Consider the following 19,231-nt stretch of genomic DNA (forward strand, 5'->3'; position numbering starts at 1 on the left):
GTGTGTCTCTGAAATAAATTATTGAAATCTTATTTTGGAAATTTGTGTTTTATTTCCATCCCTATACATATACAGACATAGAAAAAGCAACTAAACAACATCTGATAATAATTTCAATGAGTAATTAAGAAACACAAATGGGGGACAGGAGTCCCCCAAGCTCCTAACCCCGTAACTATAGAGCGCGCGCCTACTGCAGGGTTAAGGTCTGGGGAATGTTTTCTATATCTACATCTACATCTACATCTACATTTATACTCCGCAAGCCACCCAACGGTGTGTGGTGGAGGGCACTTTACGTGCCACTGTCATTACCTCCCTTTCCTGTTCCAGTCGCGTATGCTTCGCGGGAAGAACGACTGCCGGAAAGCCTCCGTGCTCGCTCGAATCTCTCTAATTTTACATTCGTGATCTCCTCGGGAGGTATAAGTAGGGGGAAGCAATATATTCGATACCTCATCCAGAAACACACCCTCTCGAAACCTGGACAGCAAGCTACACCGCGATGCAGAGCGCCTCTCTTGCAGAGTCTGCCACTTGAGTCTGCTAAACATCTGCGTAACGCTATCATGCTTACCAAATAACCCTGTGACTAAACGCGCCGCTCTTCTTTGGATCTTTATCTCCTCTGTCAACCCGACCTGGTACGGATCCCACACTGATGAGCAATACTCAAGTATAGGTCGAACGAGTGTTTTGTAAGCCACCTCCTTTGTTGATGGACTACATTTTCTAAGGACTCTCCCAATGAATCTCAAACCTGGCACCCGCCTTACCAACAATTAATTTTATATGATCATTCCACTTCAAATCGTTCCGTGCGCATACTCCCAGATATTTTACAGAAGTAACTGCTACCAGTGTTTGTTCCGCTATCATATAATCATACAATAAAGGATCCTTCTTTCTATGTATTCGCAATACATTACATTTGTCTATGTTAACGGTCAGTTGCCACTCCCTGCACCAAGTGCCTATCCGCTGCAGATCTTCCTGCATTTTTCTGCAATTTTCTAATGCTGCAACTTCTCTGTATACTACAGCATCATCCGCGAAAAGCCGCATGGAACTTCCGACACTATCTACTAAGTCATTTATATATATTGTGAAAAGCAATGGTCCCATAACACTCCCCTGTGGCATGCCAGAGGTTACTTTAACGTCTGTAGACGTCTCTCCATTGATAACAACATGCCGTGTTCTGTTTGTTAAAAACTCTTCAATCCAGCCACACAGCTGGTCTGATATTCCATAGGCTCTTACTTTGTTTATCAGGCGACAGTGCGGAACTGTATCGAACGCCTTCCGGAAGTCAAGCATTCCCTAGGGATCTGGTCACTGTTGAAGACACAGTGAATCAACAAACGTATGCATCTATCCCAGGTGACCATGTCCACCGCTACATGCAGTTTGTTTCTCCTCGGCACGATGGCATCTACCAATAGGACAACAGAACGTGTCATACAGCTCGTAGTGTACGTGTGTGGTTGGAAAAGCACCGGGATGAGTTTGCCGTACTCTTCTGGCCACCAGCCTCCCCGGATTTAAACCCAACTGAGAATCCGTGGGACCAAGTCGATCGGGCTGCTCGCGCCATTTATCCCCAGCCAAGAAACGTAGCGCAGCTGGCTAAAGCACTCTGGTCGGCATGGGTCCACTCCTCATAGCGGTACGTCCCAGAACGCCACTGACTCTCTTCCTACACGTCTCACGCTGCAAAGACGGTTATTCGGGCATCTGACAGAACGTCCCATTAATGCGACTGCACACTGTACAAATGACCTAGCAGACCACTTTGGAAGCTTCAGGAGGCTTTTCGTGGATGATGACTGATACGTGATTCCTTAATAGTACCACACTTACACACCACATCTTAAATACCATAAAAGAGGAAGCGGGATGGAATCATGGTTGGTAGTCACAATTTATAATTAAGACAGTTTATTGACATTACCCCTTTAAAACAAAATTGACAATTACAAACTGTGGCCGAGCCACTAGATAAAACTTTGCAAATACAACTAGGAACCCAACGTACTCATTACTCTAACCAGCATTAAAAAAAAAAAAAAAAGGTTGGCAATTACAAATTGTGGACATGCCACTAGATAAAACTTTGCAAAAGAATTAGAAACCCAACGTACTCGGTACTCTAACAAACAATTCCAATTTAAGAAAGGGGGGTTACTGACAAACTTGAGAACTTCAAACTCCCATATAGGATTTCCCTCAAAATAGATATAATGAAACAATTACAGGTAAAGGGTGACTTAAGGAACACTTGAACACTAGTGTCAAACTAAGATGCCATTACATAACATGATAGAATCACTTAATTACAAAAACTACAACAAAAACACTGATCTTAAAAAAATAAATGTTTACGTGCTCAGACGTGTTAGTAAAAAATTACTAGAAAAAGCTGTACAAGGAACTCAGCAGATGCTAAGCAGTTTAAGGTTTAGCCAGTTGCGAATCCCTAATACTTAAGAAAACAAGTTCATATACAAACAGGTTACATACAAAATATATATCTACCAGCTTGACCCGCCTTGACGGAAGGAAGATAAATATTAAACTTTGGAAGGCGATATGTGAACAACTCCGGTAGTGGCCAGGTTCTTAAACACTGCCAGGCCTACACCTCGGATGACATTTCACTCCCCGCCAAGGCGCTGGCACAACCAAAAGTTTCTGCCCGAATCACGAAGACATTCCAATAACTCTGAAACATAGGAGAACTGGGCAGAACCTTTGACTCACTTACACATGGACAACTGTATTAATAGAGTGCAGGCCTTAAAAACAGCAACACAAATTCATTTGATTGCGAGAGACACAAACCACTAGTAAAACTTCTGAGAAAATTTTCAAATAACGACCACCATTTAGCCAGGCCAAGAAAGTCTCACCATAATAATAAAGTTTAAAAGCTCTGAATGCGACTGTGCAAAAAAAAACACCACCTTCCTTCAAATTTTGTTCCCGGCGAAGTCACAGAACTTGTATCTCCAAGCTGCCCATGTCGGCAAAACGCACAACCAATTTCGCACCACAACGTGTAACGGTCATCACGCTCGTTCTGCAGCCGTTGATACTCGTCTCCCCCGCGAATGACACGAGATCTCGAGGGTTACCTGTCGAAGGCTAACAATCAACTCGCTTCGCCTCCAAAGCCGCAAGATAAGACACGCGAAAAGCAAAGATAGCTTACATCAACCACAATCGCCGACCGCTGTGACCGAAGGGTTCTAGGCGCTACAGTCCGGAACCGAGCGACTGCTACGATCGCAGGTTCGAATCCTGCCTCGGGCATGGATGTGTGTGATAGGTTGGTTGGGTTTAAGTAGTTCTAAGTTCTAGGGGACTGATGACCTCAGATGTTAACACCCATAGTGCTCAGAGCCATTTGAACCATTCAACCACAATCGATCTCAACGATACATGAACAAAACAAGCCTGCACCAGCTCGCCACGGCTCAATGATGTTCTGTAGAGAGAAGTTCCAGTGCTAGAAAATTGTAGCGAAACGCATGAGAAGCAGAAAAGGATCGGCGCTTGGTGCTGCATAGGTTGGTAGCCACCCTCGACATAAACAAATTAACGTATTCCGTTTAAATATGCAGAAACACCTTTTGTTTTATGGTTATACGATTGGCGAACTGTCGCTGGAAGGAATCACAGCCACTAAATATCTGGAACTACACCTGCAGAGCAATTTAAGGTGAAACGGCCACATGGAACTAATTGCAGATAAGGTAGATCTCAGACTGAGTTTCACTGGACGAATCTTGGAAAATTTGGTACACACAAAGCCCTCACTCTAACGTTAGGCCTACTCCAGTGTTGCTCATCAGTCAGAGACTCTTATCAAATACGGCTGAGAGAGGAAACAGAGAAGATCCAAAGAAGAGCGGTGCACGAGAACATCATGGATATGCTCAGACAACTCCAGAGGGACACGCTGCAACAAGTGCCCTCTGTGTCATGGTGTGGTTTACTGTAAAAATTCCGAAAGCGTGCATTCCTAGAAGGGTCTGCCAATACAGTGCTTTCTGTTAAGTATATTTCACGAAAAGTCCCTGAAGCAACATCAGAGAGATTTGAGCTCCGTGGTGGCTTTTCAGTAATTTCGTTTCCCGCGCTCTGCTCATGACTGGGACAGGAAAGGAGAGAGATGACAGTGATACAAAAAATACCTTCTGGCACACACCATAAGGTGTGCTTGGTGAATCGACAAGAGAACAAGCTTACTGTTGATTAGAGGAAGAATGAGAAATAATAGAGCAAGGCTAGGACATGCAGAAGGAAGGAAGAAACAGGTACGAATAAGAAAATCGTGAGTTGTGTTCACAGTCCGATAGAGATACTGGTTCAGTATTGGACAGACCGAAAGCAGCTGGAATATTCCGCGAGGGTAGTTACGCTTATGATAACAGTGTCCTCTGGAATACAGGGTGGTTTTGGGTAAGCCGCACGTTGGAGGGTAGTTTGTTCCGGAATCCCATGCCTGAAATTGAGGAGGAGGCGAAGAAAGAGCGAGTGTTGTGCAGAGGTACATCCAAGGTGCTGAACATACCTGATATGGTGTTGAAGTTATAAAGTGATGACAGGTATATTAGTAAATAACGATAGACAGCTGGATTTATTTGATAAAGCATCAAGATAGCGTGGAGAGCGTATAGAAGGGAACTCATCTCAATGAGATACTGATACATGCAGAAATAGTGCTAAGAGTCCTAGCTTTGTTTGTCTACGTTGTGGATTAATGATGCTGGGATTGTGCATAAGGCATGTAAATACGAAGAGCTACACAAACGTGGCGTACAAGTGCCTGCATGCATTTAAAAAATTTTAACGATTTTCTAAATACTGACTGAATCAACAAGAAGTGTTTTATTCAATCAGAGACATAATATTATCGTTGCCAAGACGTATGATATTTTTTTCTATTTTGCTCTATTTGAAAGCTGTGATGGTTTATTTGTAAAGTGTAGATGCAGAAGTAGATGGACGCACTTTGAAATATTAATACATGTGGAGTAGCCAGTTTGGTGGCAACAACTTGAAATAAAAGAACTGTTATACGATAAAGGGGCATTTTTTCTCTTTTTTTCCCTTTCGTACTCTTTAACTTGGTGTTAGATCAAGCTGTTAACAGTTTACAATCATCATAAAAAGAAATGTTACATGAGTATGACCAACTGTAATCATTACACTAACCAAACAAACAATGGATGACACACAGTATAACCATTTAAGTAAGCCTAGATGAATGTCAACATTTTTAAATAAAATATTAAAATTTTTCTTTATTTTATATGAAAACGTAAAAGTATAATATCAGAACTGTATGACAACTCTCTTGAAGTAGATGCGTGAGGACATCCAAAAACGTTCTAAGAATGTAAGGTTAGGATCATCAGTTGACAAAAAAACTGATGCCTCGGCAATTGTAATGCTGAAATAGCGGTCATACTGTTAATGGATTCCGTTCGGACATATACGGAATGCATTGCAAAAGTGCTTGTGCTTGAGCATGTGTACGTGCATGTGCGATGTCCCCACGTATCTACTTCAAGAGAGTTGTTATACATTTCTGATATTGTATCTTTACGTTTTAATATAAAATAAAGAAAAATTGTAATATTTTATTTCAAATTGTTAACGCACGTCTAGGCTTACGGAAATGGTTATGTTGTACGTCATCCACTGTTTGTTCGACTAGTGTAATGATTACAGTTGGTCATACTCTTGTAACACTTCTTTTTGTGATGGCTGTAAACTGATAACACTTAAAGAGAATCACAGAAAAAAAGAGGAAGAAAGCCCCTTCTATCGTATAACAGTTCTTTTATCTCAAGTTGGTGCCACCAATCTGGGCTCGCCTAAATGATTTTGTTATAGCATTTATTACACGTCCGTCTATTGAAATTTGGCTACATTATGTGATGCTTACGTATATTTCATTTTATGATGGTTGTCAACTTATTCCTCCACACACATATGTTTTACTCGTTACTCACATCGGTTTTATGTTTATATTGTACCACACCAGTTATTGGTTGCAATCGTCTTCAGTTTTGATTATCTACCAAAGACTCACTCTGTAACGTTCTTTACGATGTTACCTAACGACGCGCTTTTCATGCCGTTAGTATGAGTTCTCTTCCATAAAAACACGATAAATATTTTTGTCAAATTTGTTCACGAGGTGCTGACATGTTCTTAATCGCAGCGTATAGAAGTTTGTCAAGTTACTCTTTGGCTTGCTTTCTACGGTCAATGCTAACGCTACCTACTAGCCTTCGTTTACATCTTTGATAGTTCAATCGTCACACTCAGTTTGGCCCTGGCTCTATCCGAATAGACGACGGCACTGTCAAATACGCTAACACGAGATGAGATTTGTATTGTATTCAATCTATGTGCTCACTTTCGTGAGCTTTGTGCTACAGTTTGATGTTTATGTCAGTACGATACTATTTGAAGTTCCTCTATACTATACGATGCACACACATGTATACTTTCTAACATTAATTTCTTGTACACTTCATTCCACAGCTTCAGTCTGATGATAAAATTTTGAAACACGTAACGCTTAATAAAGAATTGCGCGACCAAGACCTTTGTATATTTCAAAGTTGTTCCAAATTTGAATGGCCACATGTATCTACTTTTGAAGTATTTCTACATCAAGTATTGAAAAATTGAAGCAGTGGGATTAACATTACTGGAGACGAAACTTGTGAATGTGGAGAACTGTAAGACAGTGAGTACGTCTTGATCTGTCAGAAGTTGCCTGACATCTGCACACTGGAGAACCTGGTTTCAGCAAATGTCCCAGCAATCAAGACTGCCGAATTTTGGGCCTCAAAATCAAATTTTACATGTGCAAAGTCTAACGTACATATTGTAGATATTGTATGGTATTCTATTATGTTGAATTCGTAAATAACTATTGAACTGTCCTAGATACGAAAAGAATGGTAATTACACTACTGGCCATTAAAATTGCTACACCAAGAAGAAGTGCAGATGATAAACGGGTATTCATTGGACAAATATTTTACACTAGAACTGACATGTGATTACATTTCCGCGCAATTTGGGTGCATAGATCCTGAGAAATCAGTACCCGGAACAACCACCTCTGGCAGTAATAACGGCCTTGATGCGCCTGGGCATTGAGTCAAACAGAGCTTGGATGGCGTGTACAGGTACAGCTGCCCATACAGCTTCAACACGATACCACAGTTCATCACGAGTAGTGACTGGCGTATTGTGACGAGCCAGTTGCTCGGCCACCATTGACCAGACGTTTTCAGTTGGTGAGAGATCTGGAGAATGTGCTGGCCAGGGCAGCAGTCGAACATTTTCTGTATCCAGAAAGGCCCGTACAGGACCTGCAACATGCGGTCGTGCATAATCCTGCTGAAATTAGGGTTTCGCAGAGATAGAATGAAGGGTAGAGCCACAGGTCGTAACACATCTGAAATGTAACGTCCACTGTTCAAAGTGCCGTCAATGCGAACAAGAGGTGACCGAGACGTGTAACCAATGGCACCCCATACCATCACGCCGGATGATACGCCAATATGGCGATGACGAATACACGCTTCCAATGTGCGTTCACCGCGATGTCGCCAAACACGGATGCGACCATCGTGATGCTGTAAACAGAACCTGGATTCATCCGAAAAAATGACGTTTTGCCATTCGTGCACCCAGGTTTGTCGTCGAGTACACCATCGCAGGCGCTCCTGTCTGTGATGCAGCGTCAGGGGTAACCGCAGCCATGGTCCCCGAGCTGATAGTCCGTGCTGCTACAAACGCCGTCGAACTGTTCGTGCAGATGGTTGTTGTCTTGCAAACGTCCCCGTCTGTTAACTCAGGGATCGAGTCGTGGCTGCACGATCCGTTACAGCCATGCGGATAAGATGCCTGTCATCTCGACTGCTAGTGACACGAGGCCTTTGGGATGCAGCACGGCGTTCCATATTACCCTCCTGAACCCACCGATTCCATATTCTGCTAACAGTCATTGGATCTCGACCAACGCGAGCAGCAATGTCGCGGTACGATAAACCGCAATCGCGATAGGCTACAATCCGACCTTAATCAAAGTCGGAAACGTGATGGTATGCATTTCTCCTCCTTACACGAGGCATCACAACAACGTTTCACCAGGCAACGCCGGTCAACTGCTGTTTGAGTATGAGAAATAGGTTGGAAACTTTCCTCATGTCAGCAGGTTGTAGGTGTCGCCACCGGCGCGAACATTGAGTGAATGCTCTGAAAAGCTAATCATTTGCACATCACAGCATCTTCTTCCTGTCGGTTAAGTTTCGCGTCTGTAGCACGTCATCTTCGTGGCGTAGCAATTTTAATGACCAGTAGTGTCTTCGGAGTACTCTGTCACTCACGCAGCTCATGTAAGCAACAGTCAAAGCAGACACGATAGTAGACGGAAGATGTCGGTACTGCTAGCACCGAAATGGAGAAGACTCGAACTTCCTTTAATGGTTCACTAAAATACGAACCATAAGAGGGACACCGGCGACAACAAGCGAATGCACACCGCGTAGGACCGAGAGCCGCTTGCTTAAGCGCTGCTAGTGTTTACACCAGAGAGAACCGTTTGCTTGTGTGTCTAGTGGGCCCCTAGACGACCGGTCAGCGAGAGCAGCGCAGAGTTTTGTTCTGGCTGCCGCGTCAGCAGCAGCGGCGGCGGCGGTGCTAGGTGCCAGTGCAGGCTAGGCGGCATGTCCGGTTGCCAGGTAACCGCCGCGGCCGGCCGGCCACGCTGCCTCGGGCGGCGGCCGCCAGAGGTCAGCGCCTCCGCGCACCCGCCAGGTGAGTCGGCGTGACGGACGGCGCACGGCAGTGCCGGGGCGGCCTACGAGAAGTGGATGTGGTGGGCATGCGCGCCGCTATCGCCCAACCGTCACGTTCTTACGTGCGTGTGCATGTGTGTGTGTGTGGGTGCGCGAGAGATAGCGTGTCAGTCTAATCTGTGACAGTGTCAGGCGCCGAGCCGGAGCGTCACCATGTCGTCCGACAGGTTTCACAAGTGAGTAAGACGCACCTGTTTTGTTTTTCCTGACCAGCGGTCTTACAGCGCTAATTCTGCGGCCCTCTGAAAACGCTTCAGAAGGATTCTATCTCACTTCTCATAATGTTGAAGTTATGCAAGAAAGTGGCACCTGCAGATGAGCACCACGTTGCAGAAACTCGTCGTTTTCTTTATTTTTTTATTTTTATACACATATTTGTTTCACCTGCCAAGATCAGGGTCTGAAAATATAGCCACAGACATCCTAAGTTATCGTTGCTACTGCGGAGAAAATTACTTTTTCTACTGTGCTCTTTGATGAAATGGGTTTCAGAAGTGAGTCCGGGGCACTTGTTTTGTTTTCTCCGCTGAGCGGCTTTACTGGGCTAATTCTGTCAGCAGCTCTTCGTTAGTGAGACACGCTTCGGAAAGCTTCTTCCTCATTTCTCATCATGGGAGTGACGGACAACATTTAAATAAAGCAAGGAAATGGCACCCGAAGATAGCACCATGTTGCCTAAACTAGTGTTCTTAGCTTTTTTATATACATTTTTTTTTATTTATGCATTTGTCTCACATGGCAAGATTAAGGCATTCGGTGCTTTTCTTACTTACACCAAGAAACGTTTAGTGAATCGACAAGAGAACATGCGTAGTATTGATTAGAGGAAGAATGAGAATAATAGAGCAAGGCTAGGAGATGCAGAAGTAAGGAAGAAAGAGGTACGGATGAGAAAATCATGAGTTGTGGTCACAGTCCGACAGAGATACTGGTTCAGTATTGGACAGACCGAAAGCAGCTGGGATATTCCGCGAGGGTAGTTACGCTTATGATAACAATGTCCTCTCGAATACAGGGTGGTTTTGGGTAAGCCGCAGGTTGGAGGGTAGTTTGTTCCGGAATCCCATGCCTGAAATTGAGGAGGAGACGAAGAAAGAGCTAGTGTTGTGCAGACGTACATCCAAGACGCTGAACATACCTGATGTGGTGTTGAAGTTATGAAATGATTACAGATATATTAGTAAACAATGATAGACAGCTGGATTTATTTGATGAAGCATCAAGATAGTGTGGAGAGCGTATAGAAGGGAACTCATCTCAGTGAGATGCTGATACATGCAGAAATAGTGCTACAGAGTCCTGGCTTAATTTGTCTACGTTGTGGATTCATGATGCTGGGATTGTGCCTAAGGCATGTAAATATGAAGACCTACACAAACGAGGCGTACAAGTGCGTGCACGGAGTCAAAATTTTTTAACGTTTGCTAGATACTGACTGAATCAACAAAAGGTGTTCAGTCAGAGGCATAATATTATCGTTGCCACGACATATGATATTGTTTTTTCCTGATTTGCTCTATTTGAAAGCTGTGATGGTTTCTTTGATCTTTGATAAGACTATCCTTGGAGAACCCATCTTGTGCTCTGTTGCCATTGATGCTGAGTCGAAGTGACCTACACGCTAGTAACCATTGTTTTTTAATAGCCCAAAGTGAATTTTCTGCATTAGATGCATGTATATCTCGGGCTTTTACGATACTGTATAAATTATGAAAAGTATGTGATAGGTGATTATACATACGTGCAGGTTCTTTCAAAATTTCTGTTACAGCCTTCTAGGGATCGTAAAGAGGATTTTGATAAGGAACCTAAGGCCGGAAACGTACCGTTTGGATGTAGAATAAGTTTGAAAATCGGATCTCTTTCAAATCTCGTGGTATGGACACAAACTGAGAAGAGAACGCCATCGACGTTACATATCATTTTCCTCTGACTAAAACGACGTCATGCTTCGTCACGTAGAAGAGAACCCCATGACGAGTACTCGAAACATTGCTCACACCATGGACTCCTGTAGAGCACACAGGTCGCAATGTACCGCCTTCGCTGTTTGCCTACCGTGAAGTGGGAGATTCGAAAGTGATTCACTCTTCAAACTTCTTTTGTATTCTGATTGTACAGGCCGATCCATATAAACATGAACTACTTCAGTTAATTATAATTTCCCTCAGAAGGCTCGTAGAAACGGGAAAGTTGTTTTGTTGCTCTCAGAAGCTCTGGGAGAATCAGAAGTAGCGCCTATTGTTGGCAAGTTTATTGCTGTTTCTGCACCTGTGGTCCTTTGTCCGGTGTAGTGCCGCGCTTGCTCGTCTAGTCTTAGTTCGTTCGTAGCACCGTCGGTCGCGATTTGTGGAGTCTGTGATTGTGTAGTTTAGGCCGCGTCACAATAACGAGCAAATACGTGATCCGTTTGCTGCGATTAGCTGGCAGAAACATGCAGTACACACTTCGAGAGCGGGTTTTTATTGTGAAAACATATTGGAAGGCGGAATCATCGGTTACAACACAATGGGAATTGCGCAGAGAATTCAACGTGCGCGATGTTCCAACAAAGGCAACAATTTTTTCGACTGTTCAAATGGTTCAAATGGCTCTAAGCAATATGGGACTTAACTTCTGAGGTCATCAGTCCCCTAGAACTTCGAACTACTTAAACCTAACTAACCTAAGGACATCACACACATCCATGCCCGAGGCAGGATTCGAACCTGCGACCGTAGCGGTCGCGCGGCTCCAGACTGTAGCGCCTAGAACCGCTCGGCCACTCTGGCCGGCTTTATCGACTGTAAGGAAGCTGGAGACAACTGGTGTACTAACAAGGGAACCTCCCCATCGCACCCCCCTCAGATTTAGTTATAAGTTGGCTCAGTGGATAGGCCTTGAAAAACTAAACACAGATCAATCGAGAAAACAGGAAGAAGTTGTGTGGAACTATGAAAAAATAAGCAAAATATACAAACTGAGTAGCCCATGTGCAAGATCGGCAGCATTGGGGACCATTTCAGAACAGGAGCGCTGTGGTCCTGTGGTTAGGGTGAGCAACTGCTTAACGAGGGGTCCTTGGTTCAAGTCTTCCCTCGAGTGAAAATTTTAATTTTTTTATTTTCGCGAAGTTAAGATCTGTCCGTTCGTTCATTGACGTCTCTGTTCACTGTAATAAGTTTAGTGTCAGTGTTTTGCGACCGCACCGCAAAAGCGTGCGATTAGTAGACGAAAGGACGTGCCTCTCCAATGGGAACCGAAAACATTTGATCGCAAGGTCATAGGTCAACCGATTTCTCCATAGGTAAACACGTCTGATATATTCTATACGACACTGGTGACGGCATGTGCGTCACATTACAGAAATATGTTGTCGACCCACCTAACTTTTACACTTGGCGAATGGGTAAAAAGATTCTTCTACCTTGCCTGATTTAGGTTTTCTTGTGTATGTGATAATCACTCCCAAAAAAATGATGAAAACAAGAGTTTGTCAGATAATAATTGTCTGAAAATATAAAGTTAAACTTTTCACTCGAGGGAAGCCTTGAACCAAGGACGTCTCGCTCCGCAGCTGCTCACTCTAACCACGGGACCACGGCGCTCCTGAACTCATACTGTTCTTGAAGTTGCCTACCTTGCCATGGACTCCACAGTATGTATATTTTGCTTATTTTTTCCATAGTTCCACACAACTTCTTCCTGTTTTCTCGATTGATCTGTGTTCAGTTTTTCAAGGCCTATCCACTGTGCCAACTTATAACTAAATCTGAGGGGGGTGCGATGGGGAGGTTCCCTTGTAAGCAGCGGCAGTGGTAAACACAGATCATCACTAAATGCAGACGCTATTGATTACATTCGAAGACACTTGAGAGCTCTCCGAGGAAATCGTTGCGTCGGTTGAACCAGGATTGTGGAGTTTTCATGGTAGGTGTCAGACAGCTGAAATCGGCATTGCGACTGTACAGGGTGTACATGATGCAAACAAGCATTGCAAGAAGCAGATCATAAGAAATGAATGCGTTGCTGTCGGTGGTTTTAAGGGTTTCTTATTCAACATCCAGACATTCTCTCCCTAACGTGGTTTACAGATGAGGTATGGTTCCACTCGTCAGGTTACATCAACACACAAAAGTGCAGAAACTGGGCTGATGTAAACCTCCTATATCATACATGAAACACCACCGCGTGACGAAAAGGTTGGAGTCTGGTGTGCGGTGTCAGCTTCCAGGATTGTTCGCCACATTTTCTTTGATACGACTGTCGACACGACGGGTTATACCGGCATCTTCAATACATTTATGGGGCAGCTAGTTGACATCGAACTTAGAGAAAGTTACATTGAAGAGCCAACGAAACTGGTACACCTACCTAATATCGTGTAGGGTCCCTGCGAGTTTGGTTAGTCACTAGTATTGATGACAGTGGAGGGTAAGGGTGTACTAACTGCTAATATCTTATTACACTCAGGGATAGTAGTCTCAGAAAGGTTGGCACCACTGCTTTAGATGCCCCTGAATTTACAAATGAGAGTAGGAACGTTTTGCAGTATTTTGTTGCATCGTCTGTAGACTTGCCCTCTTTTACACACCCGCAGCTGCTGATCAGTTTGCCGTAGTGAAAGACTGATGTGGAAGAGCAATTATAACAAAACATTTCTTTCGTCGACACTCGATAGTGCGTCTCTGACAAAACGAAATGCCTGTCGTGAATGGAGAAGACTGCCCACTCTCTGAAGGCTACGTTCAATCTCGAGGAAGTTTCGTAGTGAGATTTTAATGCGACGACTTAAACGATTTCAGTCGCACGTTCCGAGTGGTCTTCTGGTACTTCGAATCCCTCAGTGACTGTCATGGCGGCTACTGTCTGCAGATATCGTTATCTTCTTGAGGATGAAGACTAATTAACTGGGCTGACGCAGTTAAAAAATTGATCCTGATCCAACTAAAGAGGATCTCGAAATATTCCTAGAATGAAACATCTTCTGAAGAGTCTGTCAGTTTGGAAGAAGTGGCTCTGTATATTTCGACTAAATATATTTTTGTTCTGTGACCTTTCTTGTTTTCGTAAACATTGAATCCATATTTGTAATGCCAGAGATTTTTTAACAAAAAAAGGAAAGTGGCCATGTTATCATTGAAATATCTAATATCGGGAAGATAATTCAAAGTGACCGGTTTTACGCGTGAGGGACAATCTTGTCTTATCACACGTGTTATCAAGAAACGATGCTTACGTCAACATAAAAAGTCATTTTTACCTCTCACAGCCGGCCGAAGTGGCCGTGCGGTTAAAGGCGCTGCAGTCTGGAACCGCAAGACTGATAACGACTCACCACTGCTCGAGATGCTTTCCTCGAAGAAAAAAATATTGCTGAGAGTGTGACCGTTTGCAGGAAACCACTCACTAATACTTCTAAGAACATTACTTTCTATTTCCTCTATGAATATATGAAGATGGTATCTGTTCTTTCAGACATGTCCGAAAGAACAAATACCATCTTCATATAGTTAAGGCTAACCGGCCATTGACCTTCTTCTTCTGTGCTGGATGCACACGCATTGCACGAACTCTTACGGGGCTCGGTAAGATTGTCTGCCACGAGTAATGGGTGTAATGGGCGGGGGCACTACGATTGTAGTGTGTGGACATTAAGTTGGGAATGTGGGTCTCACGGGGAGCGTGCGGGCGATAAATCACTGCAGTCGCACTGTCCTCTGTGCCCTCGGTGGCTCAGATGGATACGGCGTCTGCCATGTATGCAGGAGACCCCGGGTTCGAGTCCCGATTTGGGCACACATTTTCAACTGTCCCCGTTGATGTATATCAACGCCTGTCGACAGCTTAGGGACTTGATTTTATTATCATTTCATACCATTTCCTTGGTTGTTTATGTATGCTTGGACTGATAACAATACATGTGTCATCCGCAAATTCTGACTGTTGTATATAACACGTAAGGTCGTTTACATACATGAGGAACAATAGTGGGCCCTACATTGAGCCTTAGGAGACCCCACAAATGATTCCTCCCCAGTCAGGAGAAACTCCCCTGTTAACTAAGTATAACTTCCTGCATTATTTGGTTAGATATGACATTATCCATTGGTTAATAAACCATCAATTCCATAAAACCTTAGTTTATCTAGGAGATTGCTAACAATCATCGTCTCCGAACTGTTCCTCAACTGTACACAGTACACAGTGCTCTAAATTGTGCTCATTGTTGTTGATGTTGTGGTCTTCAGTCCTGAGACTGGTTTGATGCAGCTCTCCATGCTACTCTATCCTGTGCAAGCTTCTTCACCTCCCAGTACCTACTGCAACCTACATCCTTCTGAATCTGCTTAGTGTATTGATCTCTTGGTCTCCCTCTACGATTTTTACCCTCCACGCTGCCCTCCAATGCTAAATTTGTGATCCCTTGATGCCTCAGAACACGTTCTACCAACTGGTCTCTTCTTCTTGTCAAGTTGTGCCACAAACTCCTCTTCTCCCCAATGCTATTCAATACCTCCTCATTAGTTACGTGATCTACCCATTCCCTTTTTGTCCAAACTGTTTGTCGTCCATGTTCCACTTACATACATCGCTACACTCCATACAAGTACTTTCAGAAACGACTTCCTGACACTTAAATCTATACTCGATGTTAACAAATTTCTCTCCTTCAGAAACGCTTTCCTTGCCATTGTCAGTCTACATTTTATATCCTCTCTACTTCGACCATCAGTTATTTTGCTCCCCAAATAGCAAAACTCCTTTACTACTTTAAGTGTCTCATTTCCTAATCTAATTCCCTCAGCATCATCCGAGTTAATTCGACTACATTCCATTATCCTCGTTTTGCTTTTGTTGATGTTCATCTTATATCCTCCTTTCAAGACATTGTCCATTCCGTTCAACTGCTCTTCCAAGTCCTTTGCTGTCTCTGACAGAATTACAATGTCAACGGCGTACCTCGAAGTTTTTATTTCTCCTCCATGGATTTTAATACCTACTCCGAATTTTTCTTTTGTTTCCTTTACTTCTTGCTCAATATACAGATTGAATAACATCGGGGAAAGGCTACAACCCTGTCTCACTCCCTTCCCAACCACTGCTTCCCTTTCATCCTCCTCGACTCTGCCATCTGGTTTCTGTTCAAATTGTAAATAGCCTCTCGATCCCTGTATTTTACCCCTGCCACCTTTAGAATTTGAAATTGTGCTCATATCGCTCTGCATTTAGCGTTATATTAAGCGCAGTAAGGAAACCACACCCTAACCACGAAAAACACCACAATGCCGCAACACTGCTTGCTCTGTATTTCACTGTTGTCACCTCACATGATGGCAGGTAAAGCTCTCCACGAATTTTGCCAGAACCAAACCCTTACATCCAGTTGTCACACGGTATGCGTGATTCATCACTCCAAAACACTCCCTTCCAGTTATCCAATGGCCAGTGGCATTGCATTTTACACCACCTAAAATGTCGCTTAGATCGACTACAGAAATTTCTTGCTAATATGGAGGTGCTCCACAAACGATCATAGTTCTCCATTCTTTTTAACTCCCTTATGTAAAGGAACGAGAGAGGCAATTCTGACGTTGCGGTAGATAATGGAAGCAAGACTAAAGAAAAATCAAGACACGTTCATAGGATTTGTCGACCTGGAAAAAGCCTTTGACAATGTCAAATGGCGCATGATGTTCGAAATTCTGTGAAAGATAGGGGTAAGCTATAGGGAGAGACGGGTAATGTACAATATGTACAAGAGCCAAGAGGAAATAATAAGAGTGAACGACCAAGAACGAAGTGTTCGGATAAAAAAGGGTGTAAGACGGGGATGTAGTCTTCCCCCCCCCCCCCCCTACTGTTCAACCTGTACAAAGAAGAAGCAATGATGGAAATAAAAGAAAGGTTCAGGAGTAGATTTGAAATTCAAGGTGAAAGGATGTCAATGATACGATTCACTGATAACATTGCTATCCTGAGTGAAAGTGAAGAAGAATTACATGATCTGCTGAACAGAATGAACAATCTAATGAGTACAGAATACGGATCGAGAGTAAATGGAAGAAAGACAAAAGTAATGAGAAGTAGCAGAAATAAGAGCACCGAGAAACTTAACATCAGGTTTGATGGTCACAAAGTACGAGTGCATGAAATTAAGTATTCAGCTACCTTGGCAGTAAAATAACCAATGACCGTCGGAGCAAGGAGAATATCAAAAGCAGACTAGCAATGGCAAAAAGGGCATTCCCAGCCAAGAGAAGACTGCTGGTATCAAACATAGGCCTTAGTTTGAGGAAGAAATTTCTCAGAACGGCGTCTGGAGAACAGCATTGTATGGTAGTGAAACATGGACTGTGGGATAACAGGAACGGAAGGGAATAGAAGCATTTAAGATGTGATGCTACAGACAAATGTTGATAATCAGATGGACTGATAAGGTAAGGGTCGAGGAGGTTCGGCGCAGAATCGGAGAGGAAAGGAATATGTGGTAAACAGTGAGAAGGAGAAGGGTCAGGATGATAGGACATCTGTTAAGATATGAGGGAACGACTTACATGGTACTAGAGAGAACTGTAGAGAGCAAAAACTGAAGAGGAAGACAGAGATTGAAATATATCCAGCAAATAATTGAGGACGTAGATCGCAAGTGCTGCTCTGAGATGAAGGTGTTGGAAAAGGAAAGGAACTCGTGGCGGGCCGCATAAAACCATCAGAAGACTGACCAACCCAAAAAAAGAAAAAAAACAATGCACAGTCATGTGAAGTATTGTGAGGGGGTGAGGGCTGGGCGAGGGGTAGAGGGAATGTGGAAAGAGACCAAGGCTTAACCACAGTGAGCAGCTTCAAATGGATGTATGCTGCTGTAATTATGCAGCGACGAAAGTGCTTGCGCAGGATAGAGTAGCGTGGGAAGCTGCATCAAACCAATCTTCGGACTGAAGACCATAACAACAACAACAGGTTCACTACCGTCTCGCCATTTCGTGTTGTGACGGAACGGATCGGTTTCACAGTAGCGAAGATGAACAAATGCTTGGTTCAAATGGCTCTGAGCACTATGGGACTCAACATCTTAGGTCATAAGTCCCCTAGAACTTAGAACTACTTAAACCTAACTAACCTACGGACATCACACACACCCATGCCCGAGGCAGGATTCGAACCTGCGACCGTAGCAGTCCCGCGGTTCCGGACTGCAGCGCCAGAACCGCACAGAGTTCCACATTTCGAGTATTCGAGCATATTATCGTAGCACTTCTTCATTCATAAAGTCGCCTCATGACAGTTGCTGTGCTGAAGAAGCACCATAGTTCCGTTCACACTGTATCGGTGTGAAATCAACTATTTGACACACAGCAGAAAATAATGGAAGCAACAGAATGCACCTACATTAAGCCATTCAAAGTGAGCCAAGAGAGCTCGAAGTCACTACGGTGTTAGTAATCAAATAAATAAATGGTACAAGTAGTGAATGATTGAGCTTTATTTAATCGAGATTTAATTCTGTACGGTTGTGTACATACGAGTATAAAACATCTGTAGCCAGTGATCTGGTTCCGCACGATAAATGTACTCGGAATCCACAGTAGCCACCAAAGAGAAGTTCACTTTTGAACGAGGTAGGAAATTACACTAGATTTCCGCGGGCAGATGTTCTGGAACGTCAGCTATACGTTGCATTAGCCTTTTCCGCCGACGAGTTCTCGCTGAGTTAACGGTGCTCTCATTAATATCGATGACTCCGCGGGCAGTAGACGGTGGTATTATTCTAGGAACTAGTGGAGCTAATTGCCTGTGTTATATCCCCTGTGGATTAGTGGGTAAGATTTGGAATTCATTTCGAGGAGGACCCAATTATTTTTCCCTTCCCTTTTTGTGACATTTATTGCGATGTTCACTTCTTCCTGTGTCTTGTGTATGGGAAAAACGGCAAGATACATCGCGGTCCAATTTCTACATTAGCCTGTACGCCTGACCGCTTGAGTGACATAGTGCGCATTTCGAAGGGAATCAAGAGCTTACAGATACGCCCATCGGTCAGAAAGACATGAAGAGTCCCAGACTGAAATTTTCACTCACTGCAGCAGAGTGTGCGCTGATGTGAAACTTCCTGGCCGATTAAAACTGTGTACCGGGCCGCAAAACGAACCCAGCACCTTTTCCTTTCGCGGGTAAGTGCTCTCCCAACCGAGATATCCGAGCACGACTGACTACCCGAACTCGCAGCTTTACTTCCGCCAGTACCTCGTCTCTTTGGAGGCAAAGGTCCGAGGTGAGGTTCCCGGTTCGGCACACAGTTGTAATCTGCCAGGAAGTTTCACATCAGCGCACAGTCCATCACAGAGTGTGAA

At 43.8% G+C, this 19,231-nt stretch overlaps 1 protein-coding gene across 1 annotated transcript in view; it reads left to right on the forward strand.

Moving 5' to 3' along the window:
• Window positions 1-8,870: 8,870 nt before the first annotated feature.
• LOC124595234 (ankyrin repeat and SAM domain-containing protein 4B) overlaps window positions 8,871-19,231 on the forward strand; it is a 290,543-nt gene continuing 280,182 nt past the window's right edge. Inside the window, exon 1 of the mRNA XM_047133892.1 lies at window positions 8,871-9,073. Coding sequence (XP_046989848.1) covers window positions 9,051-9,073 — 23 coding nt within the window. The 5' untranslated portion in view covers window positions 8,871-9,050. The remainder of the gene's footprint in view (window positions 9,074-19,231) is intronic.

This window comes from Schistocerca americana, chromosome 2 (assembly GCF_021461395.2).
Source record: "Schistocerca americana isolate TAMUIC-IGC-003095 chromosome 2, iqSchAmer2.1, whole genome shotgun sequence".
NCBI classification, from domain to species: domain Eukaryota; kingdom Metazoa; phylum Arthropoda; class Insecta; order Orthoptera; family Acrididae; genus Schistocerca; species Schistocerca americana.